The 26,818-nt window shown below is 43.9% G+C and overlaps 2 protein-coding genes across 4 annotated transcripts; both read right to left on the reverse strand.

Moving 5' to 3' along the window:
- Window positions 1–634: 634 nt before the first annotated feature.
- Window positions 635–8,911, reverse strand: CCDC181 (coiled-coil domain containing 181). Its single transcript, XM_053971307.1, has 6 exons — window positions 8,806–8,911; window positions 5,694–5,872; window positions 4,280–5,173; window positions 2,178–2,324; window positions 1,380–1,534; window positions 635–810 (listed from the first exon to the last, which is right to left on the reverse strand). Exons 2-6 carry the CDS (start codon window positions 5,847–5,849, stop codon window positions 690–692), a joined length of 1,473 nt encoding a protein of 490 aa, XP_053827282.1. The 5' UTR covers window positions 5,850–5,872; window positions 8,806–8,911; the 3' UTR covers window positions 635–689.
- Window positions 8,912–13,420: 4,509 nt separating this feature from the next.
- SLC19A2 (solute carrier family 19 member 2) lies at window positions 13,421–25,152 on the reverse strand. 3 transcript variants are annotated; one of them, XM_053971404.1, is made up of 7 exons: window positions 24,956–25,152; window positions 24,215–24,820; window positions 20,391–20,613; window positions 16,624–16,816; window positions 15,602–15,743; window positions 15,207–15,375; window positions 13,421–14,456 (listed from the first exon to the last, which is right to left on the reverse strand). In XM_053971404.1, exons 1-6 carry the CDS (start codon window positions 25,139–25,141, stop codon window positions 15,250–15,252), a joined length of 1,476 nt encoding a protein of 491 aa, XP_053827379.1. In that variant the 5' UTR covers window positions 25,142–25,152; the 3' UTR covers window positions 13,421–14,456; window positions 15,207–15,249. The 3 variants fall into 3 exon arrangements, with proteins under 3 accessions (XP_053827379.1, XP_053827378.1, XP_053827380.1); XM_053971403.1 differs by having other exon boundaries at window positions 13,421–15,375; XM_053971405.1 differs by lacking the exons at window positions 13,421–14,456; window positions 15,207–15,375; window positions 15,602–15,743; window positions 16,624–16,816 and adding exons at window positions 16,971–17,156; window positions 17,252–17,324.
- Window positions 25,153–26,818: the final 1,666 nt, after the last annotated feature.

A 26,818-nucleotide genomic window follows, 5' to 3' on the forward strand; every position in this document is an offset into this window, starting at 1 on the left:
TTTATATAAGGAACCTAGCTTCCTTACTACTGGAAAAAGGTCATAATTTTCACACGCCTTTAATTCCATGGAATAGAAAACTACTGAATATGACTTACAGAAGTAAGTTTCAAAACCTGTTGCATGATCACCTACACATTAGTCTTCAATCACCACTTTCCAGGAACCTAAAAGAACACAGTCCTCTGGTTTAGAGCTGGTCAACAGATCAATAGGAAGTGGTACAAGAAACATCATTTTCCAACAACATAACACCTTGCACAATCTTAATCACTAGCAGCATCAAACAGCAATATTAATCCACCAAAAATTCAACATTTTACACAGTAGCCTGCGTCCAGGAATCCATGATGGAGCTGAGTATGAAGTGCCTTTTAAAGAAGGGAATGTGTATTTCGCCACCCTCATATACAGATCTTGAACTCATTTAGATTTGGTTAAACGAGGAAGATCCCTGAGTTATGCATTAAAGCAGGCTTTTTAACTAAATTACAAATAAATAGATAGTAAAATCATTGTCACTGAAGATAATTGTTAAACTTGCCTGAAAGCTTTAAAAACACCACAAAAAGTAGCTGTAAAGGACAAAAACTCAAGCCATAAAAATTAAGATTGTCACCAAGAACTCTGTGGCTACATCAAATTTTCAACTCTAATGATCTGAAAAACAATAGGATTTGGGCTTGGAATTAAATATAGTGGATGTTTTGCATTTTTCTTGCTCTTCTGGCTTCTAATCTAAGCTGCCTGGCTCTCTCTTTATCAGCTAGCTCGGCTGCTTGTTTCTCTTCTCTCTTCCTTCTCAGCCAGCTGTGGAGAGAAAGAGGAGCAGAAGTACTGGCAGTTGTAATTTCAAGTTTTACATTATCCATTCAAAGGAGACTTGTCCCCCACTTAACTGGAGCCCACCATGTCTTGAAGTTGGGTGTCATGGCTGAGACAGTCTAAAAGCCTGCCATACCCAAACACAGAAAGCACTACTTTCCCACCCCAATTCCCCTGCTTTTGTACCCACTTTTACACCCTCCCCTTCTGTTAAACTGGATTAGCTTTATGCTCATTTCATAGACTGAATCAACCCACAGTTGCTCCAGAACAGGCAGCAAGGGTTTGAGGAGAAGATCCCTTTTTTAGCAAAAATAATTAACTCTTTTCAGCTCAGGTTCTGACAAATAATTTCACAGCAGTGAACAAACAGCATCAAGGAACTGATGTATTTTTGTTAGGGTGTAAGTTTAAAAGGGCATATTCATGTGAAAAAAAACCCTCCAAAACAATGAGGACTTCAGTAGCAAAGATGTACCATAAGATAGCTACAGTTTTGAGATGACAGACTACAAAAGTTTCAAATGTGGTCCCTTAGGAATGACCCTACTCACTCTCTGAAAGCTCTGTCACAATCCTCTGCACTTGTAAAAAAGGCCACTTCCTCAGTTTGGCGTCTCAAGACTTCTATCCGTCTTTCTCTCACATATTGTTGGTGCTTTTTTTTAAGCCATAACCTGTAGGCTTCTTCTGGATCCCTGTGCACCTTCTAATTAATAAAAAAGACATGTATACACAAGGGTTATCAGTAAATACCCTTTATAATAATCACATTATAATAGCTTTTTTTTGCATTCTGCTGGCATCTCCCCTCCATGAAACATGCTTTATAAACACACTAGAGCATATGCTAATTTGGCATAGAATATATACATGAGCAAGCATTCAAAGCACTATGTTTTAAAAAGTACTGAATTTAGCTTTTCAAGCCCATCACTTTAAGGCAGAAGAATTTTAGAACAGCATCTGAATCTCCAGGTTTTGATCAGGTCACATGCATTAACTGCTTACTAACAAGTTCTGATGGTAAGGAACACACTTCAAAGAGTCTTCTGGCTGCTTGTTCACTCAGGGCTCAGTCAAGGTTTTCTCCTGGTATATGGAAGCATCACTGTAACCCCTGTGATTTTACAGTTAAGTTCATGTGTGCTGCTTCTGCATTGCAAGCCACTCTGCTAAGCAGATAAATCATAAACCCACAAGTCTGCCTCTTCACCGAAAACAATTTAACAAGAACATTTCCCATTGCTGTAAATTTTCATACACTTAGCTAAGAAGGCAGGTTTAGAATTTGGTTTTTCTATTTTAACAAGAGCACTATAGATCCCAGTTCCACATTAGGGAGACCTTACTTTAATGCTCAGCTCTTCCAGCTGCTTTGCACGACGAATTCGCTTTTCTTGTTGTACTTGTTCTTTCTTCTTCTGTAACCAAGCTCTAAAAACTATTTCATTCTGTCTTCTCCTCATTTCTTCTAGTTCTCTTTTCTTTTCTTCTTCCTTAAATGGAAGGAAAACTGAATAAACTTAGTTTTTAAGAGAATTATCTTAATCTGCAAAGACTGTTGCAGGCAACAAGCCATTTGAATTGCATGAGAGACACACTAAAATACAGATGAAACAAGAATACTCAAAGACTGCATCACAGCTGATACAACATTTAGGAAGAAATTGCTTGGAGCACTTCTGTTAGTGATATATTCAAACACTTTCAGTCTAATCCGTTTTGTGATGACCTCTATTTCCTCTGGACTCACAGACATTTAAATAGCTTCAGGCAAAAACTCAAAATTAAGTCGGCCCAGTATCTCTGGTTAGCTTAGAATCACTTTAAATCGATACATTTTAGAAATAAATGCAGCTCTCAGGCTTGATGGACCACTGAACCTTAAAGGATATTTAACAACACATGGATTGCAGGCATTACCTTATAAATAAGGACCTTTTTTCGACATGAAATTGCAATGTATTTACTTAAGGAGTATTAATAGCTTCAGGCTTTTTTCAAGTGTACAAAATGAACTGATATTTACAGAATTGAGGAAAGTTTCTTTTACTTATTAATTACATTTTAGCTAATGTAAGTATCTATAAGGAGGAGAAAAAGTTTCAATTAATGCTTCAGAAAGCTGATTAGGACACTTTTTACCAGGATTTACTGTCTTTGACACAAAAGCTATAATCCCTACTCATTTCAATACTTTGAGAAATCTAATCTTGCAAATAGATGATGTTCCTCCTACCTACACACAACTTCCTTATATCCTCCAAATTACCATTTCTAATTTACTGGAATGAAAGAAACTCCACCAAAATGAAGCAGATAGATTCTAGTAATGTCAAGAAATGTTTAATGTCTGTGAAATCCATCACAGAATGAAGAATTCCATTCCAGAATGAAGAAGTAACACATCCTTACTTTTCCATAAGTCAGCCAACAAGGAAGAAATTTAGCACACACAGTTAGGAAAATAACCTTCCTTCCCCTCACTACCCTACCTTTTACATTAAATACACAGAGTATGGTTTCAAGAGATCTAGTCTTGTGTGCACAAAGAAAACACTTCAATTGCTCATCAGATTTCATACCCCTCATTACTAAACTGAGCCTCAGCAACCTTTTCAAATAAAGTAGGCTAGAGCTTTCCACAGATAGAAAGTAACCTTGGAAGCTACTTAGCCAGCTTAATTAGAACATCATGGCACAGAAAAATGGCAGGTGCTTCATGCTCCTTTTATAGAGCAACACATCCATAGCAAGTTACCTTTTTGTAATTGTATCATCATAATGAAAAAAGAAGAAAAAAAATCACCATTTTTTAACACTCTGGTAAAGATTTCTGAAGTCCTCATTACAGCTGTCAGAGGCTGACTCTCTATTATATTTTTTTTTCTGTGTAAGGAGCTGAGAAAGAATTAAAAGGGTTCTTACAGTCACTCTGCTATGTAAATGTTATATTATGACTGAACACTCTCCCATATGATAATTGCCCAGTCCATACATCTTGAGTACCCAAACGTGCCCCAGCCTTACTGTGGTTAATGTAAACTTCCTGCACTGCAGTACAGTATGTGCAGATGTGACACCATGTGCTACATTCCATAAACTGTGGGACTGTAAGAGAACCTAGACAGAGAGAGAGTCAAGAAGCAAAAGCAGTAAGAAAACTATAACAGAAGGCCCATTTATGAAGGATGTATTAAATAAATGCTTCATTTCTCCTCTGAGCAAGGCATGGTCCTATGCCACTCTGGGAAAGGAGCTTTGAGAGATTGTCTACAAACCCCAGAGAATTATTGTTATTATTATTATTGTTGTTGTTGTTATTATTACTAGTACAACTATTATTGCTGCCTCTTTTATCAAAGAAGAATGGTGTAAATACCCTGAGCACATGGTCTTTGTGGAGCAGAATAGGATGGTCACTGTGATTTACTTTTCTCTATATATTTACCTCTCTCTTCAGTCTTTCTTTCCTTAGTTCTATCTGCCTTCTAAATTCTTTTTGTCTGGGAGTAAGACTGTAAGTGGAGCTTTTCACGCGTATGTTTGCACACTCAGTCTTCTGTTTTCCCACATCTTTTGCACTATTCAAAGCAGAATCTGGCTGCTGCTTAGGGTCAGATGGAGACATTTCTTTTGCTTGAGAGGCAATGGGCAAAGAACTGAAGAGTTCTGTAGTCTGTTGAGTTTCAATATCTGTAAAAGAAACACTTATCGGGGCCAAAATGCCCTGGCTTTCAATATCACGTATACTTAAGAGTTCAAACTTTCCATCTTTTTCAACTAGAATTTTACCATCTGTCTTCTCCTCATCTGAGCCAGCACATTCTGAAAGTGATGTGCTTTTCTGTCCCTTGTCATCAGAAATACTCAGCTGAGACAGCCCATCTGAAACATCGTCTCCTCTTGCAAGGTCAGTTTTACCAACTTCAGCATCTTCTGAAGAAGGAGCTTGAAGACCCACCTCATCCTCAAATTTTAATTTCCGTTCTCTGTTTTTATCCACAGGAGCCTGATTTTCCAGCTCTTTGTTGGCTTCTTCAATCTTTTCCAAGACGTAACGCTTTATTTCTTCATCCTCATATTCTCCCTCATCCAGTTCCTGCTCATTTTCCAGCTTGGATTCCTGGACAGAGCTTTCTCTCTCAGCATCAGATTCATGGTCCTCCTGTTCAATATCTGCCCCAGACTGCAAATAGTTTTCATTTGAGTATATCACTTTCACATTTACATCTGCCTCTGAAAGCTGATCTAGATTTTCTTTAATTTCTTTATTGTCTTCCTGAAAGCTGTCTGCAGTTTTAAGAATTTTTGCTTCAACATCCTCTTCCTTTTCTTCAGGATTCTAAAAAAAATTAAAATAAACTAGTCTCTTCTCTCAACAAAAGAACAGTTATCAAAGAAAGAGAAAAGAAACAGTGAGAGAGAAGAGCAGTACAAACTATCTTCATTCTGAACCAAGTTGTCACACAGTGCATGTCATAACTAACAGCTTTTTTGACACTAACAAGTCTCTTCATTTTTTTCATGTTCACATTCACACAAAGTTTAACTAACCAGTGAAGTGATTAGTGACAGCATAAAACTGCAATGAGTGTTATACAAACACTTAAAGGAACCCAGAAGTACTTTTGAAAAAAAGTAACATTTTCAATGAACACTGAATTTTCTGCTTGACAGATATTATAACCAAATTAACCAGTTAGCTGAAATGTTTTTCACTATAATTCCAAATAACCTTCCTTGTCAAAATTCAGTAAATGCACCTACACATTTCAAGCAATACTGAATTTGTGCCTATGATTCCAAGTATTACTCAATTTTGTCTTCTAAATAACACAACTAGTGTTTAATATAACAAATACCTCTTTTTCACCAAGGTTTTGTTTTTCTTCTTCATCAGTTAGGCATTCCGTGTCTTTTTCAAAATCATCCTCATATTCTGCATTTTCTGTTGAATCACCCACATCTGCTTGATCTTCCTTTTGATCAAGATCTCCTTGAGCTTCCTTTTCACTCATTTTGGTGATGTGTTAGAGTAATACTACAAAAAGGAGAAGGAATAAAACATTTTCAAACTCTAGTGACACCCACATCAGACTTGTGAGCAGTAGTAATACAAGCATGTTCAACACGGCCACTGGACTGTGCCATCCTCAGAACCAAGGATCACCAATGGCTCATAAACATAAATGGTTTGGCCTTTCCAGCTCGGGCTACTCAGAGAGAGTTTGAGTTTAAGCAAATCAAGGGGATTTAACGTCTCTGACAGAGCTTAAATTAGAACTCATGATCTTTTAACAGTTAGCCTTGTGCTTGGACAAAGAGACCACTATTTTATGTTAGCTAGAAATGCTATGAACTTCTTGCTTGTATCTTACCTTGTTTATATCTTAACTTGTTTAAATGCAGTTTAAACACTCACTAACCTGTTAATCAGGCTGGATTTAATCATGTTCATGACAAAACTGAAGATAAGCCACTATAAAGACTGCATCTTTTAAAAAATCTTTGTACTGCATAGCACACTGGTGCCACCAGCTCCTGAAGGACTGCTTAAATGCCAGCGCTTGGTGCTCCAGGCTTACTGCCTGCTGCCCGCATCAAAGACGCAAAAGTTTAAAGATGTGGAGGCACTCATGAGCCTGGAGAGCTGATTCTGCTCTGTTTATAGCTTTAACCCCTCATCATTCCTTCAATAATATATTACTTTTTACAAAAGCAGCACAGAAGAAGAAAACATCAATTATTCAGAAGTTCCTGTTCTTTTTGTACCCTCTGCTGTAGGCTTGAAGGTGCCACTTCTATGTGTCTCTAGGAGGATTAATCAGTGTCATTTTCAATATACCAAAGATCATGATTGTTGTGACAGGACAAGGAGTAATGGGTACAAATTGAAAGAAGAGAATTTTAGGGTAGTTATTAGGATAAAATTCTTTGCTGTTTTGGTGGTAAGGCACTGGAACAGGTTTCCCAGGGAGATTGTGGCTGCCCCATTCCTGAAAGTCTTCAGGACCAGGTTGGATGGTGCTTTGAGCAACCTGGTCTAGTGGAAGGTGTCCCTGCCCATGGGAGGAAGGTCACAATTTGATGAGGTCCATTCCAACCCCTTAACATTCTATGATACCATGTGGCAAGACAATATGGGGTGTAAGAGAGAGAGCTCTGGTTCTGGATGGCCCTAGAACAGCAAGACAGCTCATGCTGTGTGACCATCCTGCCCTTCCAGACAAGAATCACAGAACCAGAGAATCAGCAAGGGTTGCACCTGGACTTTCAAATCTGTCTACATGCTTTGTAAAAACCCTTTCATGCAGCAGATGTTGCTTACAATCTTGCAAGCTTTTGTTTTGAGTTCTGATGAGCATCTCTGAATTCTCAGTTATTTGTTCGCAGGAACACCAGCTCTGCTCCTTAGAACTCAGTATTTCATGTTGGTAAAGGGTGATGTTCTTTTAAGTCTCAAAGCTTAGTCAAGATTTGTTTTAGAGTAGTAATAAAGCTGGGCATTCTTTGCTGCACAATTGTTTGTACAGAAACTTTTTAAAGCTCTTTGTTTTCTCTGATCCATATGTTGTTCAAGAAAATCTATCAGTTTTTTCACTTCTTTTTAGCTACCACTTGCCACTGGAATCACTCATTCACACTAGATTTCTCAGAATTTAAATGTTAAGAGCTCATTCAGACTGTTGCCTTGCCTTTCCACACTATATCTGTTTCCATCATGTTTTTCCTGCACCACCTCATATGACACATAATGATTTTTGCTGGGAAATGCCCCTTCCTTAACAAATATCCTTGGTTTGGGTGATGACATACCTGGGATCTTAATGGAGATTTAATGCACTTTGCTCTAGTGCATATTCAGCACAAAAGAACTATTTCTCTGTGATTTCATTATGATGATAAGCAGATACAGAAGCTGCACAGATTAACTGTGCCTTTAAAAAAATATGTTCACATCAGTCTGTGGCACTCAATACAAACACACTGAACATGCTATTTAATTCATTTAGGTGAAGTGTAATAATGGGGAGCAGCACAAAAATCAACTTCTCCTGTTGTAAGATAAAGTAGCCATGGCTGAAGAGATAACTTCCAATTCAATGACTTGTTTCATAGAATCACAGAATGTTAAGGGGTTGGAATGGACCTTAACATCATCTAGTCCCAGCTCCCCCTGCCATGGGCAGGAACACCTCCCACTAGACCAGGTTTCTCAAAGCCCCATCCAGCCTGGCCTTGAACACTTTCCAGGAATGGGGCATCCACCATCTCCCTGGGCAATCTGTTCCAGTGTCTCACTATCCTCACAGTAAAGAATTTCTTCCTTTTATCTAACCTAAACTTCCCCTCTTTCACTCTCTACTCATTTCCCCACGTCCTGTCACTGCAGTTCCTGACAATAAGTCCCTCTCCAGCTTCCCTACGGGTCCCTTCAGGTACTGGAAGGTTATAATGAGGTTTCCACACAACCTCTTCTTCTCCAGGCTGAACATCCTCAGCCTTCCCAGCCGGTCTCCACAGGGGAGGTGCTCCGGTCCTCTTACCAGCCTCGTGGCCTTCTCTGGACTTGCTCCAGCAGTTCCATGTCCTTCTTATGCTATGTCCTTCTGGTGCCTTGGGGGCACCAGAAAATCCTGAGTCAGCTCCTATTCTATTTCGGATATTATGAAGTAAAGTGATTCAGCACTAAGAAGGACCGAAAGTATTCAGAAAATCTCAAATCTTCATTTTCACCTGCTTCTGTTCTACGTGGGGTGTGTCTGTGGCGGGGCGGGGGGGGTTGTGCGCTGTGACCATCTGTTCTGCACAGCTTAGTAACAACACCTCTACGCGGTTACACTCAGGCACAGCCACAACAAAAGGCGGAACAGAGCGACGGATTTCTGTCGCTTTGTCCTTCTGTACTAGAACATACACACACAGAAACCCGCGAACCCGAACCCCCCGCGGGGCGCTAGGGAACGTCCTCACCAGCATTCCCTGTTCCCCTGGGACACGCCGGCGCCGCCGCTCCCGGCCGGGGACGAGGAGCTGCCGCCGCCGGGCGTTGCGGTTGCTGTGGCAGCGGCGGGGCCGCTCGGCGCTACGGCGGCTCCCGAGGGACAAACGTCGCCTCCCGCCGGGCCCTGGCACCAGCGAGCAGGCCGGGCCGCGCCGCGCTGTTGCCATGGGGACGGGCCTCCGCGCCGGCCCCCCTCTCCCTGCCCCCTTTTCCGTGTGGAACAATTCCACCTAAAGCCTGGAAAATGTCGGGAAGCAGAGCGCTGAGGGGAGCGGGAGCACACACACCCCACAGGAGAGGGGCAGGAGTGCGGAGGCGGCTCGCCCTGTCCAGCCGAAAGCCCTTCTTTGATGCTGCTAAATTATGCACTCCTCAGGGAGCAGCCTCGGTTTGCGTGTTGTATTATTCATCACGCTCCGGCTGGCAGTGAGCAATCGGATCAGCCCAAGAGGCAGCAGTGTCAGGATTTGGGCTTTTGTCAATCACAGAATCAGATAATTGTTTGGGTTGGAACGGGATCTTGAAGCTCCAACGCCCTTGCCACGGGCAGGGACACCTTCCACTAGACCCGGCTGGTCAGAGCCCCATCCAACCTGGCCTTCAACACCTCCAGGGATGGGACGTCCACAACTTCTCTGGACAACCTGTTCCAGTGTCTCACCACTAATGAAGACAGCACTGAATCTCCAGAGACACACCTCTCTGTGTTAACCACACACTTCTCCTTGAACTACGAAATGAAAAAAAAAAAAAAAAAAAAAAGCCAAAAAACGCCACCCTGATTTACCTGCGGAACCGGGGGGGTGGGGGGGGGGGGGGGGGCTGGCAGAGGGAGAAGGATCAGACTCCTCAGTAGAGCTGGCGGGAGGTGACAGGTTGCAGTCTCCTCTAGGGAGGATGAAACACCCCACAGGTAGTGAATGCTGTGCCCTTGAGGCCAACAGGACCCCAAAGAGCTGTGTGACCACCAGAGTCCCCACACAGCACACACAGAGCTCACTGCAAGGGCAAGCAGCTGTCAGCAGCTATTCAGGGTGATAAAGTTCATTCAGCATCACAAGATGTTTCCTAGCACTGAATTTTGGGGAACGACCCTCTGCAGCCCTCCTACCAGCCGGGGCTGCAGTAGCATGGATCCCTCTGGGGGGAAAGAGGGAGAGAGTGAGGGAGGGAGTTCTCTTCAGTGGCAGCACTGACATGGTGCCCATCACACTGTCATGGCCCCAAGTTCTGGATACACTGGCCTGGCAAAGCAAAGGATGACTGTCTACAAGGCCACATGCCTCAGAGGGCAGCACCTTCTCCTGTAAAGAGTTAAATGCTAATGAAAGAAAATATAGGCAGAAAACAGCCACGAAGCCAGAGCTTTGATAACTCTCAGAGTAACTCAAGTAGGTTCACCCTTTGACTCAAAGTCACATGGGACAGAAAAGCTGAACCTTTCCAAGGTTGGGTTTACAAGTTCTCTGAAGACATCTGTCATCACAGGCCACATGCCACAGGAGGAGGCTGGACTCCATGACCTCAGGGTTTCTGCTCATTTTACACCATACAAAAAAAAGAAAAGAAAAAGAAAACCAGGTTTTGACATTGGTTCTAGTGGGCTGGAAGGGCTCCCTTACACTTACCAGAGATAATGCTCAGTTACCTGCTTGGCAATGGTTCCTGCTGTACCTGGCAAAACTTCAACCAGTGACCTCACCCAGGGCATGCAGTTATCTCACCCTTGAAGGCAATATGCTGAATTCCTGATTTTCCACATTTCATTTTGACAAATTCATAGCAGACTAAAATACAGAGAACTGGGTACAATACCAAGGCTTTCTGCTCTGCTTTTAAGACTATCCTTCATCTTAAAACCCAGCGCTATCGTTTTCATTCACAAGAGATGCTTTATGTGACTAATTACAAATCAGCATGATTAAGACAAGGATTAGATGCCATTGTTGGGATGTCAAGATGTGATGTTTGATAATAATAACAATGATTTAAGGTCAATCAAAATTCATTTATGCATTCACTAACCCACATGTCATTAAATGTTGGTTTTCAGTTGTCCCTGTGTGTGAGGAAGCTGCAGAGCATGGTTATGAAAAATGCAACAAAAACAGCAGTAAAGCAGTGCAGGGCTCCAAGGACAGACCCTGGCATGTTGGCTGCTATTTTCCATGTCACTAATGCATCAGACACTGTGTTCAGGGAACAGATTCACATACAGTGAGTGTGTTTCACAGGGAAAGGCTGCATAACACCTCCAGAGCAATGTTAAGCAAGCACCTTAACACCTTTTTTATGGAGTGCAGGAAACAGTTGACACTGTCAAAAACCACTGGGAACAGGGTTCAGAGCATCCGGTCTCCTGCCCCTTCCATAGCCAAAGTCCCTCTTTCCTTCCCAGTAGTTGGCCACGATCACACCGATAGAGAAGAAAACACAACCGCTTCCACACAGAGCCCTTCCCTTTCCCTGAGAGCACTGCCAGAGCAGCTGGCACCAGGGGTTTAGTGTAACCCTGCCTTGCCTTGGCAGGCTCTCACAGCCACTGCTAGCCCAGGGGGACAGCAGTGGATGCTGCTCCTGAAACAGCAGCCTCTGGCAGCTCTTACTATTCCTTGCTTTTTGGATAGAAAAAGCCCAGCACCCAGTCCCTCACTGTAGCAGTGATCCCAGGAACTACACCTCATCCTACCAGCATCACAGCAAGCCCAGTGCAGGACAGAGATTCAGTTGAAACACTCACCTCCAGCAGCCTCCAGCATCAACTGGAACAAAGAAACAGCCCCAGCATCCCAGGCAGATAGCCGCGTGTAGTGTTTATCTCATCTCTGCCAAACGGCACTGCGTGCTCTATCTCCAGTGCAGAAATTCTGCTCCTTCACAGCAGCTGTCTTCACACAGCTGCCTCTTTCAGCTCTCTCAGCTGTCCACGATGTGGCAGGATGCAATGGGAGGAGCAAGGACTGCCACAGTTCACATGGACTTGCTTCACTTGCAAGAGAGAGCAGCCTTTCACCAGCACCAGATGAGATACACTTGAACCCACCTAAGGGTAATGCCATACCTGTATGACCTACTCCTTATATTCCTGACACATGCAAGCAGAGATTTTAATCCTCCACTCTGTCAAGAAACTCATCCCTCCACAGCTGACTCCTGTATTCACCCAGGGAAGGCAGATGAATGAAATTCAGAGCAGACATGACATGCCAACAGTCCTATCCTTCAGCAATAAAGCTCTAAAGGAAGCATGTGTAAGTAAGCCTCCCCTTTCCTCCCCAGAACACCCCCTTTCTCTTGTTTTTGGTGCTGTGCACAGGGCTTGTTGGGCTACTACCCACAAAAACCACAGTGCCCTCCAGCCTAGCCTTTACTATGAGGTACAAGCCATGTCTTCTAGAAACACAGCACAGGTGTCTTCCAAGGCAGGGTGTGTCAGGATGGGGAGCTTACAGCATTTCTCCTTTAAGGCCTCAATTTTGTAATTAGGTCAATGTAAGTAGAAAGGTCCTCCTGCATGGCAACCCTACACCTGCTTTCCCTTACTGTCACCCCCAGTTAGACCAGAGCATCCTGACCAGGGCTACCCTGCATTGGTGAGTGGTAATCTCCCTCTGCAGACCAGTCTGCACTGGAATTAGAGCGGTGCTTATGCACCGCTCAGCAGTTAAGAATCCCCAAGACAAGACACTTGCACAGAGTTATGCAAACCTACACAAGCCAGCCAGCAACTATCAGCTTCTTTAAGCCTTGCTTATTTTTGCATGTTTTGTTCTAAATTGTTTTTCTCTTTGTTACAAAGATGCTCAGAACAACCTGCAGCAGCAGTGCGATGGATCAGCAGAAAATCAAAATAGAAAAAAAACATTGTCCACACAGGATAGCTCAGAGTATTTTTATTTAGCAAATATAGCTGTTTAATTAGAAACCAACAACGTCCACATGGTTACAGGTTTTCCTAGGCATCCCTGTTAACTCTGCATACAGCTTCAATTAGGCTCTATAGTCACCTCATCACCACAGCAACAGCAGAGCTCAGAACCTGAATGACATCCAGGTGTGGCTTCCATACCTTGTGGGCCTGAAGACATACACAGCGTAACAAGCCTTTCTATTGTAGTTGCCACTGTTTCATTACTTTGGTACAAAAATCACTGCTATTGCTGTAAGTCATTAGTTAATTTATGACTTGCTTTTAAAATAACTGGACTGTTCCCCATCAAAGATTTGATCTCTGTATGAAAAGTATGATTAAAATTGAGCTGCTCCTTTTGGTCACTTGACAGGAATGCTGTGCATCCATTCCTCCTGTCTTGCTCCAACTGCCATCAGACCAAGGAACTCAAAGGACAGACTATCCCTGTCCCAGGACAGCTCACCAGCTAGCATTTCATGGCTTCAGATTTTATTTAAAAAGAAAAAAAAAAAACAAAAACACCACCCAAAAACAAACAAAAAAAACCAAAAAACCAAAAAAAAAAAAAAAAAACAAAAAAAAAAAAAACAAAAAAAAAAAAAACAAAAACAAAAAAAAACAACAACAACAAAAAAAAAACCAAACCAAAACAAAACAAAACAAAAAAAAAACACAAAAAAACATAGAGAAAGGAATATATACATGGGTGGCTTCAAGTTTCCATTTCAGGATAAGGCAGTTAGTTTACATGTATAAATGCCAGTGCAGCTGAGCCCCTCTTTAGGGGGCTATTTCAAGAGGCAGCATGCAGAAAGAAAATTTTCTGGGGAGTGGGCTCCCCTGAGCAGCTGGCCTGGAAGGGCTCCCTGGGTCCCAGACAGCACATGCCAAACACATTAATCACACAACTTTTGTAGTAAAGGCTGAGACTCACAGAAAGTGATGGGAAATGTCCTAGCCAGGGGAAAAACACCTTCCCAACCCCAATACTGTGAAATCTCCATGGCACTAAAAGCAGGTGATGAATCAAAGCTGCTTCTTCAACTGAAAGAAGAAAGGAACTCTAACAAACACACAGAGAGAAGGCACGGAGGGAAAGGCTGCATTGCACCTTCTCCCTTGCCAGCTCTCCTGTACACTTAAACTCACCACAACCTGCACAGAAACAGGCACACTCCATAGGCATTTGTTGCTGTGCTGGTCATACTGCCTGAGTATCCAGGTGCCCAAGCCCAGGACAACTCTGTGCAACTTCTCCTCAGTGTTGAAGCAATTTGGATAAAATAAATTATTTAAAAAAACCGATATGAGGCAAGTCCCAATTTGCTTAAACTGGACAAAAAAAAAAAAAAAAAAAAAAAAGAATTGCCCACTCTAAACATTCATTGCTCTGCTCATGTGGAAAGAAGAGGTAGAACTAGTGGACAGAGACCCACCAGAAGCATGAAAGCATTTTAAAGTAACAGTGGAAAAATGACAGACCATAAATCATCATTTTCCAAAGCCTCAGGCAGTCATTCTGCTAACTACCATAATTGAAGGTGTCAATTTAATCACCACACCATAATTCTCTAAGGGCACAAAGAATAGCTTAAAATCCTGTGAGTTACCTTCCTTCTCAGTGCTATTCTAACATACACCACCCCTGAAACAGTCCAGCCTGTGGGTTGTGAGGCAATGACTCCGTAATCACAGGAACCTGCAGCCCTAAGGTACAAAGGCAAAGTTATCCAAGGGTCCCGTGGATTAGCATTTTGTCCATTTCAACTCCCTCTAAGTTTCCCCTCCAGTTACAGTCCTTCCTGGGCACAGGCCCTTGTGGAACAAGTAGTGCTGCTGACAGCCCATCCACCAGTGCCACAAATTGCCCCAGGACACAGTTATGTTTTTGGGGAAGCACCACGATCAGCTGAGGTAAACCTCTGGCAGGAGGGGATGACTGACAGAACAGGAGAAACAATACAAGCTCCTCAAGGAAGCATGTGCGTATGCAGAAACATAAGTGTACCAGTCCTCAAAACAGAGCATCCAGCATCACAGGGCAGCTTCAGCAAGAGCCACACTGCAGAGCACAGTCCTCAGGCCACCTCCTATCCCAGGCCTGGGGGTCTCCACAGAGAGGTCTGTTAGTGTGCCCTCATTTCTGCCCTGTAGCAGCACCTCATGACAGAGAGCAGCAGTTGACCAGACAATCACAAAACTGTCTGCAGATGTGTTAGGGTTAAACTAAAACCTCCCAAGGTTCTCATTCTTTGAGAAAACTTACTGTTCTTTGCTGCACATCCCATACATGCAACAGAAGAACAAAAGGCATTTTAGAAAGAAGATATTTGTTCTTACTTACGTAAGAGCTAATATATTTACCTTCTAAAATGTGCTACTAATATAGTATAAATATGGATCATATACCATTAAGGTGACTGCCTTGGGAAGAAATGGCAGAGATTAAAAACAGACCTGTATCTTCATATGTAGTCACCAAGAGTCTTTGCTTAGTGCACTACTGGCTTTCAGGAGATCTGCTTTGCACCTGCTCTTGTCTTCTGTAAGCTTCTACAATACTGCAGATGCCACTGACCAAGAACACCAGTGAGATGGCCGCAAAGTAAGAGGCATAAATCATGAACTGCAGAGAAGAAGAAAATAAAAACAAGTGTTTAAACCAAGCAGTTACCAAATTTATAGGAATGTTAATAAAATAAATGAGGTCCCCTCCACGTCTAAAATATCAGGATTCAGTGGTTATTCTCTGTCAAATCCTTGACCCAGAAACAGGTAGCTGAGAAGCTTTACAGCTTGGTTTATCTTCCTCCCTTCCCCACCTCCCATCAATAAAAGAGCATCTGTCATACCTGGGTGAAGATGTCCAAGCCAAGCCCACTGGCATCCACAACAATCACAGTGAGCAGAGTCTGAAGTGCTAAGGCAATGAAAGTATTGACCCCAAACACCAGGGCATACCGCTCCACACTGAGATTTGTAGCAATCTGGAACCTGGAAAGAAAGGGACAATCAGACACATAAGGGAAAAAGCAGAGGAATGCATGAACGGCAGCAACATTTCTGGACAGAACAACTATGCAACCTGAGGAGTTACACTGACTGGTTTCATATTTTCCACAGCTAAATTACCTTGCACAGATAGTGTCCTTTTCTAAATAGGATCCTGATGGACTAACTTAGAAGCTAGAAGAGGCCCACAGACACATGCAACCCCTTTTTAAAAAACAAACAAACAAACAAACAACCCACCACTAAGGGAGCTCTGTGGGTTTCCATGTTACTGAAGCAGCGCTGCTGTCTGATGTAAAGGGTCTTGTCATGTGGAGAAGATGCAATGCACTCTGACCCCAGAGAGCAGTTGGTAATCTCAAAGCTTCAGTCTGTTGCTGTGTGGCCCATAAACTTTTGCATCCTTCTAATCAGAACTCCCTTTGCAGTGGCCAGATTCAGCATCACCCCTCTCCTTGTGCTTGAGCTGTCTTGGAGTGATTTTGTGGTTCAAAACCAGCTATGCTTTCCTCCCTAAAGTGACAAATAACATTGAAGTAGTTTTCCTACAGGTTAGGGGAAGTTGATGCTTCAATCCAGGCAAAGCATTGTCCTTTCTTCATCTGTTAACACTTCACTCCAGCCACATTTATGAAAAACATCCCCCTAGCAATCAGCACTATCTAATATTTAGAAGTAGTCACTTCAGTGTCACGAGACTTTTAAGGCTTGGGCACACTGCCAGCCAAATACATCTTCATGCCTCAGTTTCCAATCTGAATCACAACATAAACCCTTGCAACAGACTCTTGTTACACAGGAAATGCACCGCTTTCACACTAGCTGTAACCTTGAGAGCAGTTTATGTTACAGACATACTCACGTTGCTATTGTGATTAGCATCATGTAGATGATTCTGAAGATGACATAGGATGCATAGCACACCCACATGTTATGAACAGTGTCCATGACATACACAGCAGCAGCAATAAGAAAGGAGAACAGGGCAAGTGCCACTTCACCCCACATTGCCCAGGATGTTTTTATGTGACCCACAACGACGACTGCAACAGCTCCTGCGTGGGAAGAAAAGCATAAATCTCAGTAATTACAGTTGGAGCAATTTGGAGATGGTGCATTGGGAGCTCTACAGCCCCTAACAGCCAAACATGAATGAAGTGGAGGACACAAATGGGAATACCTCAGCAGCTCTCCTTCCTGACTCCTCCCTCACTTGGAACACTGCTGTAAATTCCCATTTACTTTTACAGAAACAGGAAAAAAAATACATAGGTCAGTGCTGACCTATGTAGTCTCCTGTCTGGATCCAGAAGCACGACAGCCCCAGGCCTCAGACCACTGCCACTCATTCCTCTGTGCTTGACTGTGGCAGTGCTGTCAATACTTGGGCAATTTCTGTTGAGAAATGCAAACCCTGGTTCTCAAAAGCACTCACCTAATTATTTATTGGTGCTTTAGCAGAGGGTAGGAGGGAGAAAGGCACTACTCACTTTAATGCACGGCTGTTAGAGCTCTCTCCCAGGAAGCAGAAAAACCTACATTTACTGTCATCTGCACACTGGGCTGTAAGATTAAGTAAGACAAGGAGTCCAAATCAAGATCTCCTGGGATGCAGCCTAATCACAGGTTATAATCATGCACTACTGATTGTGCAAGAACAGTCCTTTACAATCCAGACAGGTTTGTAACTCTGGCTGGATTTTATGAAGGGGGAATGGGGATAAAAGACAAATCATAGGATGGGAAAGCATGCGGTATTTCATGCAATTCACGGAGTAGACAAGGTGTGTTTCATGCACTATCATAGTTCCAGCTACTGAGAAGTCTAAATACATATTACATTAATAGAAAATTCCCATTCCAAGGAGGCCTTGTTCTGCAAACAAGCCAAATAGCAACCAACAGCATAATGACTGTACACAGCAAACCAGACAAACAGCATACTGACAAAGGGAGGTTTACAGGATATCTCTGAAACAGGATTGTGTTCAGCAGTAGACCACTGCACAAGAGTGCTACAGTGCAGTATCTGAGCTCTTTATAGCCTTTAGCTGGCATGCTGTCTTAGAAAACCTTCAGGCACACCAAGACTCCTTATGTACCACCAGTTTGCACAAGCCTGCAATCCTGTCAGACCTTTACATCAATCTTGCAGACTGGTGAAGAAGGGCACTATGCTAAGGGAAAGGATTTATTTTCCCCCACTAAAGTCTGACTAATATCTTGTTCTTTGGAAGTCTGGCTCTGCCAGTAGCAAAACTCTGAAATGCAAAAAGAGGCTCAGTCCTAGAGCATTCTTCCTACTGTCTCAGCAATTCTGGAATCTGAGAACAGTCATGAGGATCTCATGGCAATTTATGAAATTGTACTCTCCCTATGTGCCAAGGTTGTATCAGCCCTACAGCTAATTAAGATATTCAGCCTCTGTCCTTCAATGAGATACATTCAGCTGATCAGTGGTTTCACAACCCAACCTGATAAAGGGTTGCCACACTCTGAAGAAGGTGCAGGGATGCAACCTAACAGTTAGCTGATCTCCCTAGAAGGAATACTAATTCTCTTTCCCAGGACAGGGAGCCGACAGCTACGTGAGTCACCATGCCAATTTAAACCCTTCTGCAGGGCAGGGATGGCAACAGCACCTTATGCAAAGGTTGCCAAACATTGCTTCTAACTGAGCACAGAATGACTAAGAGCAATGAAAATGGCAAATCAGATCTGGGATGCAGCAGGAGAGGTATTTCTAATGCAGGGAGAAGAGTGAACAGCATGTTCTTCTGTAAGTCTGAGGCCTCACTGAATAAAGTTGAGTGCAATTCAGACTATCCACCTTCAAAAGGAATGCAACTCAAGCCAGATTTAGTGCAAAGATGGGCTGTTAAGGAGGAGAACAAAGAGCTGAACTTTACCAAAGAACAACTAGAAAAACATGGCTTGTCTGGCCCAGACTAAACTGTCTAAAATACAACCTTGGCATGACATCAGAGATTAATAAATAGCTCATTAATAAATTCAAACTGGAAATCAGAGCATTTGCACTAGGACCTAGGAAGTCAGGTCACTGCATGCTCATTCTTAACAGGGGTTAGGACTTCCAGTTCTGTCACACACTTCAAGCTTTTAGTTGTGACTATTAATTCATTAAATTTTGCTTCCTTCAAGCAATTAATTTCTATCAACTGGAAGGATTCTGTCTTTTGAGCAGTTCAGGCTAATTTGCCTGAAAACATCACCCAAAATGATTCAACTATGTATAAAAAATGATACTTGAGGAAAAAGAATCAAAATGGGAAACTAAAAACTTCAGTCTTACAAGAGTTTAGGTCCATTGTTCACAGGCCTTTTTAAAAAGGACCTTGTGATCAAAATTGTTCATTATAGGATTTGAGGAATACCCTTCCCCTCTGGTTTTTTTTTTTTGGGTTTTTTTTTTTGGTTTTTTTTTTTTGTTGTTGTTGTTGTTGTTGTTGTTGTTGTTTTGTGGTTTGTTTTGTTTTGTTTTGTTTTTTTTTTTTGGTTGTTTTTTTTTTTTTTTGTTTTTTTTTGGTTGTTTTTTTTTTTTTGTTTTTTTTGTTTTGTTTTGTTTTGTTTTTTAAATTGTGCTGCTATTATGCCACATTATGGGTCTTCTTTTCCTTGATACCAGTTCTTCTCCTTCTGGGACAAAGGCAGGATGGTAAAGGAAGCCAATCCAAAAAAGTAGTAAGAGCCACAGGCTCATGTTAGAGTGGAGAAACAGTGTACGACAGCAACCTATTTAAGGGCAGGTTTAGCACACCAAGGACACAAAGTCATCAAGCTGCCAACAGTTTCAAACCCAGCTAACAATGGGTTGTGGACCAGCTTTTAGAACTATAAACCAGCCACAGCTTCCTATTGAACTTCCTATTGAACTGAGCACACCCAAGGAAGCACTAAAAATTTGTTTGTGTACCTTGATTTCTTTTGCCCCCAAGTATGTGATATCCACAGCAGATGATGGAACAATGACTCCATCAAAGAAAAGGGACATGCTGCAGCAACATCTAGAAAACCTCTGTAAGGGTATGTTAGCTATTTTAAAAAGGTAATGTCCTAGTTCTGATAATGAAACAGTATTAAACAACTTCATAAACAAATGCTTGTGTTGACTGACCTACCTGTCCCTTTCAAGTCAACCAACTTCTTTCATCTTAATAGCTTCTGCTCCTAACAGTGCTGAAATGACTAACCATGGCTCACTGTATGCTGGGTGCGTACAGGAAACCTTCATAGGCTCCTGGAGGAAAACCAAATGCACAGGACCCCATGTCTGACTCTGAGTGGCTAAAACAAACATAACCCCACTGTCATGCTGCCAGCCAAGAGCACACAGTCACATGCCTGGAGCCTTGTGCCAAGTATTTCAGAATGAAGATTGCCTTGGGAGGTTCCTCTAAACACCTACATACTGGACTACAAGAATCAGGGCTGCTTCAATGACTAACTCACACTGAGCACCCTACCTGTGCATGTCAGGGAAGACTCACCCCAAATGCCAGGGTTTACCTCTCCTACATGCTTGGGGAATGCATGGCACTTCCAAATCATGCTCTAGTGACCTTGAGGGAAACAAGACACAGCAGTGCAGGAGCTAAGCAGGAAGCTTACCCAGGAGCGTCGAGGCTGCCTCCACAGCACCGTTGTAGATGTCTGCGCTGTGAGAAGGCAGCACCATCTCCCACAGGCCCTGAGCGTAGTTGATGACCTGAAAGTAGCCACAGGTGGACAGTGCCCACCACACAGACCAGCAAAGCATGGTCCTGGAGGAGTAGCACTGCAGGAAGTCCCGCCAGAGATCTCTGAGCACCTTTACGATGTCTACTTTCTGCTTCTGCATAGAATGGAGAAGGAAGGAGGGAGAAATGTTAAGTCTTTGTTTATGAACACTTCACACTGCTCCACAAAATTGCCCCTTTCAGGTGGTCTGATTGCTGTTGAGTGACAATACCACTCTTGGACACAAACTCCCACAGAGCAATGAATAAAAAGCTTTCCCATCCCACAGTCTATGCCAAGCAGGGCTGTACCCTTACATGCAGAGGAAGGGTTCAGTCCCAAATTCACTCTCCATCTCTGGCTCTCCCCAGCAGACAGCAGGGGAGAGACTGCCACATGCTATGTGAGCAACTGAAGGGTACCAGAGAAGAAACACCAGAGAACAGGACACAATATCCACTTTGACAAGACAGGAGCAGAAGCCAGCCATTTACATCATAAAGGCAAAACGTATAACTGACACTTTCAAGTCCTGATTCAAATTCAACCAAATTTTGTAGCACAGAGAACTATATCTGTCCCCAGATAAGTTGATTTTCTTTAGAACAGGCATTGAGAGTTATAAATACTCAAAGAAGCAATTTCATTACCACTCTATCCCTGTTAAGCTCACCAGGGCTTCAAGAATGTGAGAGATGTCAGGTGGGGATCTAAAAAGAAACAGAAGCTACTTCCACTAGACACTGCTGTTGCAAATGGCAGGTCCTGCACATACAAGTGCCCTGACAAATGGCAGGAGATAAAAAATGAAGCCTTCCACTCCAAATCTTACTAGAAAGAGCATGCAAGGGGGCAGACTCTTAAAAATAATTTTAAATAGATCAATTCTAGCAACAGGGAATGGCAGTAATCAAAATTGCTTTTTCCATATAGACTGTTAAAGTCCGGTTCTTTACCACTTTATGTCAACAGCAGCAGAGGAAATGAGCATGTCTTTACTTTGTAGACAAAAGTTCCTGGTTACATTTGCTGCATGCACACATGTACAGTGTAGACTGTAGGGCAAGATCCTTCTAGTCTAAGTAGGAGGAACAGTTACTTAATGTGAGACTGGGCAGAGCCCTAAGGCCCACCCAGCACCTCCTGCCCCTGTGACCTTGGATTCCCTGCAGGGAAACACACAGCATTGTCACAGGACTGAGCTATTTCACATTGTGCTGTCACATGCCCAATTTCAGAACAGTTTCCAGACAGCAACAGCAACTTTGAACTCTTGGCATTATGCCCTTTCCCTGGGGGAATCATGCAGTGTGTTCCTGGGAAACACTATTTTCCATGAGCAATAAAACTAATTTCAAAAGGTTTCTACTAAAACCCCAAAACACCACAGCCTGAAACCTGTCCTGAACTTCCTTTCTTCCACCCTTCACTTGTCACTGACTTCTAAGCATCTTTATTAAACACTACACAGTCCCACTGGTGCCTTGCCAATGGTATAACTCTTGCTCTGCACGTGGATATTGTGAAAAATGTTTTTGTGATTTGTGTCAACTGGCAATAGAATCAGCAAATGCTTGTATCTGCTGTGTCAAAAGTGGATGTGTTCCCTGGATAACTTTTGAAACTTTCTGACTGAATAGCCAAATAAAGCATCGAAATAGAAGTATAGTAGAGTAAAGAGATAAGGTAGCAAGACAACTGATGCTTAGAATAAAATAGAGGAAGCTGTGGTAAAGCTAAGGGATATCGCCACAAAGCGACTAAATGCTTATGTATAATAAAAAGATTGATGCACTTGACAAAATCATGTAGCAGAGGACAATGACCACCTGGAAAGATTATGAAATTGCTGATCCCAGCTTATTGATATTTGCTGATTCAGACTAACACAAGTACACTGGAAAATGCTTTGTAGGCTTAAAAAACAGTATATATACTCTGGTGAATTTGTAGTGCTGTGTGCCATGAGTGGAGTGGTGACTTCCCGGCCACCCAGTGCTGCTTGCCTGATTTCTTTAAAATAAAAGATATAGAAATAAAATTCGGTTTGGCTATGGAAATTTTATATCAATACCATTCCTCCAAAACACAACAGAACAATTTGGGAAGAAGTGAGCTTATGGCAATGTGACTTTACACATAACTCCCACACAGACGATTTTACACAAAGCTCAAGTTTAGGCACAGGAAAACAAGAGAAGGGAACGGTCACATACAATGCAAAAATTGATTTGGCTGCTCAGCCCCAAGCAAGTGTCTGGTAAGGCAGAAAGGCCCACCTGCCCTGCCCTGGCAGTGCCTCTTCAGTACAATTATTCCTACAGCCATCCATGTTTGTGAAATATGGTTGCTGTTACCTCAGCAAGAAGGACAATCATCATGCTCCAGTGCTTCTCAGCCTTCAGAACCTGGTGTAAGTGACCTCAGGAGAGTTAGGCAGGTGTACTCCTTCCTTTTCTAAACTTTTCTCCTCTACTTTGGTACTACATGTACTCTCACAGGAGAGGAGTAAGGTAAACAAAAGGGATGGATAAGTTATAAGTTTATGGCACAGACTTTGTTTTAACAAATACCCTTCAACACACAAGCATAGCTTGGGTAAAAATATCCTTGGTCACACAAGATCATGCTGGATGGGGAAGGATTAATTCCCTGGAATGTTAATACTTTCAATTCCCAGCTGTAGCTGGAGAAGCAGAAAGCAGCCCTGGATGCTGCCTCCGCAGACCAGCTAACTGTGGCTTACTTGCTAAGAAATACCCACTGCTGACTAATCCAACAGCTGCGCTTACCTTCTGGCTTGTCCTCAGAACCAGCATGGCCTCCTTCTGTCTGAGGAACAAGGCTGGCCTCTTCCCAGGGCCTCGAATCCCCCTGCCAGGAATCTCCACGTTTGCATTTCCTGGAGCAATGAGGCCAGCAGGGACCCACCCAGCAGGGAACTACACATTCACACTGGGCCCCAAAACTGAAGGCTGCTCACCCATGGTGGGACCCAGCACATCCCTCGAACAGGCAAGGGTCCCTGCACTTGTTTCCATACAAAAGACTTTGCCAAGTTACGCAGCCCACAAAAGCCACAAGTCAGGGCACTACCTTGGCATTCTCAGGGGCTGCATTAAGCTGATATCATGCACAGGTGCTTCCTGCAATTTATCCACATTCTGCCCTTCTATTACTAATCAATGTCTGCTTCCAAGTACACCCAAGAACTCCTGCAGTTTCCTTCCTAGAGCAGCTTCCTTCCAGGATTATGCGAAAACCCCAATTATTACACAGCATATTGCAGCACAACTCGCACAGCAGTTGGAGTAAAAATGTCAAAATGTGAGTACATTAAGAATTGCCTCTTTTCTGCAAGTCACTGGGTGCATCCAGAAGCACACACAGTTTGGACATATGCTCAAGGTTTAGAGTCCCAGAATGTCCCTTGCTTTGTACCATTGGATGGCAATCTGATGCACAGAACATTCAAACTGCAGCCTTGAGACATGAAGAGCAATTTCAGAAAAACTAAGAAGCAGCCTACCATGCTCAAACAGCAAAAGGATGCCAGTAATAATTCTCCCTGTGCCATAAATAAGGAAGAGGGATACATAAAGGGATACTTTTTTGCTGTTAGATATTACATCTCTACTGCTCCATACATATATGTGCGTGTGACAACCATGTCAGTGTGGCATCTTCTACTCATGTAAACTCAGGGCACAACTCACCTGTTTCTCTGCTGAATGACCCTCCCCATTTAAGGGAACTTTTGTCTCATCCTCCCAGCCAGGTGCCCTCTGCACATCGGGATGATCTTGGACAGCCGCTCCATTTTTACAGTCCATGACCTTCATTTCACAGCTAAGCCGCTGACTTGAGTGGTGGTGAAAGAAAAGGCTTTTTTGTGGCATGGGCAGGAACCACGCCGTGGCAAAGGCAATGGATATGCTGGTTAAGGAGACAACGTTCAAGCTGAAGAGGGACCACCCCGCCACTGACACAAGGACCTGCCCAGACACCGAGCCCACCGTGTAGCCCACCAGGGTGGCACTTCGGCAGTAGCTGGTGACCTTCTGGTACAGGTTGATATCGACGACACTGTAGATGTAGGAATAGTAGGCGATGTCGGTGGCAGTCCCCATCCCGTAGAAGAACTCAAGGAGCTGGATGGCCCGCAGCCCCTGGGCGTACAGCAGCAGGAACCAGGTGACGATGAGGCTCAGGCCCTGTAGCAGGACCACAGGCTTGTACCGCAGGTAGTCCGTGGCCAGGAACACGGGGAAGAGCAGCGCCAGGTAGGAGTAAGTCCACACCGGGTAAATCTCGTTGAACACCTGCGGGAGGGAAAAGACGGCGGTAACCGCCAGCACTCCCGTACTGCGAACAAAGTACAGACATACAGACACACACCCCGCGGGGGGGAGGGGGGGAAGCTGGGGGGGGGAGGAAGGCAGCCGGGGACGCGGTACCTGCGTCTCGGAGAGGTTCTTGTCCGGCCCCAGCAGGTACCGGCTGAGGAAGGGCTCCGACGGCCGCACGCTGCAGAAGAAGCCGTAGGCGCAGAGCAGCGCCGTGGGCAGCGCCCAGCAGCAGGCGCTGCCGCTGGCAGCCCGGGCGGAGCGCCGCGCCAGCCGCCCCCCGTGCGAGTCCGCCATGCCGGGCCGGGGGCCGGAGGCGCTCCGGGGCCGGAGGCGCCGGTGGCGGGCGCGTCCCGGTCACCTCCGAGAGCCGGCCCCGGCCCGCGGCGCTGCGCCCCACGCTGATTGGCCGGCGCGCGCGGGGCGGGCAGTACACAGCGGTCGGATTGGGCAGACCGCCCCGTGGGTGGGGCCAGCAGCGCACACGCGGCAGGGGCGGGGCGGGGCCGGAGTCTCCGCGGGCCGCTCGCCCCGATTCCCCCGACTGGCCCATGCCTCCGGGTGGGTGCGAGCCTTCCTTGGAAACCTGCTCCCACAGAGATCCTGCCGGCTCTGCCGGGCTTGGTGGGGCTTTCCTGCCCCGGACGCGTTCGGCCGCTGTCCCCTGCCGCTTTCTTCCCTTTCGCAAGATAAGAGCTTGAATCACTTTTGTTGTTTAATAAAGCTGCACCTTGTTGTCCAACCAGAGAAATTATTAGATAAGCGGGGAAAATAAAACTTTTACATTCGAAGTCATTATCAAAAGTTTTGCCCAGTCTACTGTTCCTAGAGCTTGCCAATCCTCTGAATTATGTGCTGTTTTTCTGTTCAATCAATTCCTTTTCATCTACTTGATTTTGCCTTTCCCTTTGCTCCACTCCCTTGATCTCCACGACATTGCTACCACTCCTAGGGCTTCCTACTTTATATCTAGTTTGTTCTCCAAACTGGCTGAGGCCAGAGAGAATTCACACCAATGGTCAGGCCTCCCACCTGTGCAATTGCATATCCTGCCTCCTAGGCATCTGGATATACAGAGTTGGGTGGGAAAGAACAAGTTCTGAGCCCCAGAACAGATTTCTTGTAGTGCAGAATTTACTACTATCTATTACTATTATATATTTATTACTATTTTATTACTGTAATGACCATAATCCTGTCTTAGTAAACATAGCTACAAAGAGGATTTGGGCTGTAAGATTACTTAACTGTCTGTAAAACACAGCTAAATATTTTCGTCTTCATCATCAGGCATCAGTGGTTTGCTGCTTTCTGGCTATTTTCTGGGTCTAGCAAAATTTCCCTTCTATTGTTCTCCATGTTCTCTTCTGTAGAAAACCTGTATGATTTATTAGGAAAAACAATTCTATTGTCATTTCACTACCCTTTAGTTTGAAGCTAAACTCTACATACAAAGAATCAGTTCCTGCTAATATTGGCATCCATTTCAGCCACAGGCAAGGAACAGCTGATCTTTTCAAATAGCATGGTTAGAGTGAAATGAGCCGAAACGACGACTGATAAACACGTTGCCAGAGGTTCCCTCTCACTTAGCAGCGCCTCTGTCCCGCTGGCATGTGGCCCAGGAGCAGGTAATAAAGGGATATGGGCTGTGAGAAAGGTGCTGTGCACCCTCTGACCAGTCGGGGCCATCCAGGAGTGGAAGGAAAGAACAAAACCTTGGTGTTCCTGGTGTGCCCTGCCTAGAGGCAACAGTTCCCACAGGTCCAGGCTGCTCACAGGATCTCATGGGCGGCCTTGCTCTTTTCCAAAACAAAAATCCTTAGAGTTGTGCCACTGGAGCTCAAGTGCTGTTTCCAGTGGATTAGAACGAGTCACATCAGTTCAGCCCTCTTCCTTAAAAAAAATACACAGTCAGGCAACCTGGTTTTCTCCTCCAAAAACTGGAACAGAAACTGCAAAATTTTGACTTAA

This window comes from Vidua macroura, chromosome 2, assembly GCF_024509145.1.
Source record: "Vidua macroura isolate BioBank_ID:100142 chromosome 2, ASM2450914v1, whole genome shotgun sequence".
In the NCBI taxonomy this organism is placed as follows: Eukaryota; Metazoa; Chordata; class Aves; order Passeriformes; family Viduidae; genus Vidua; species Vidua macroura.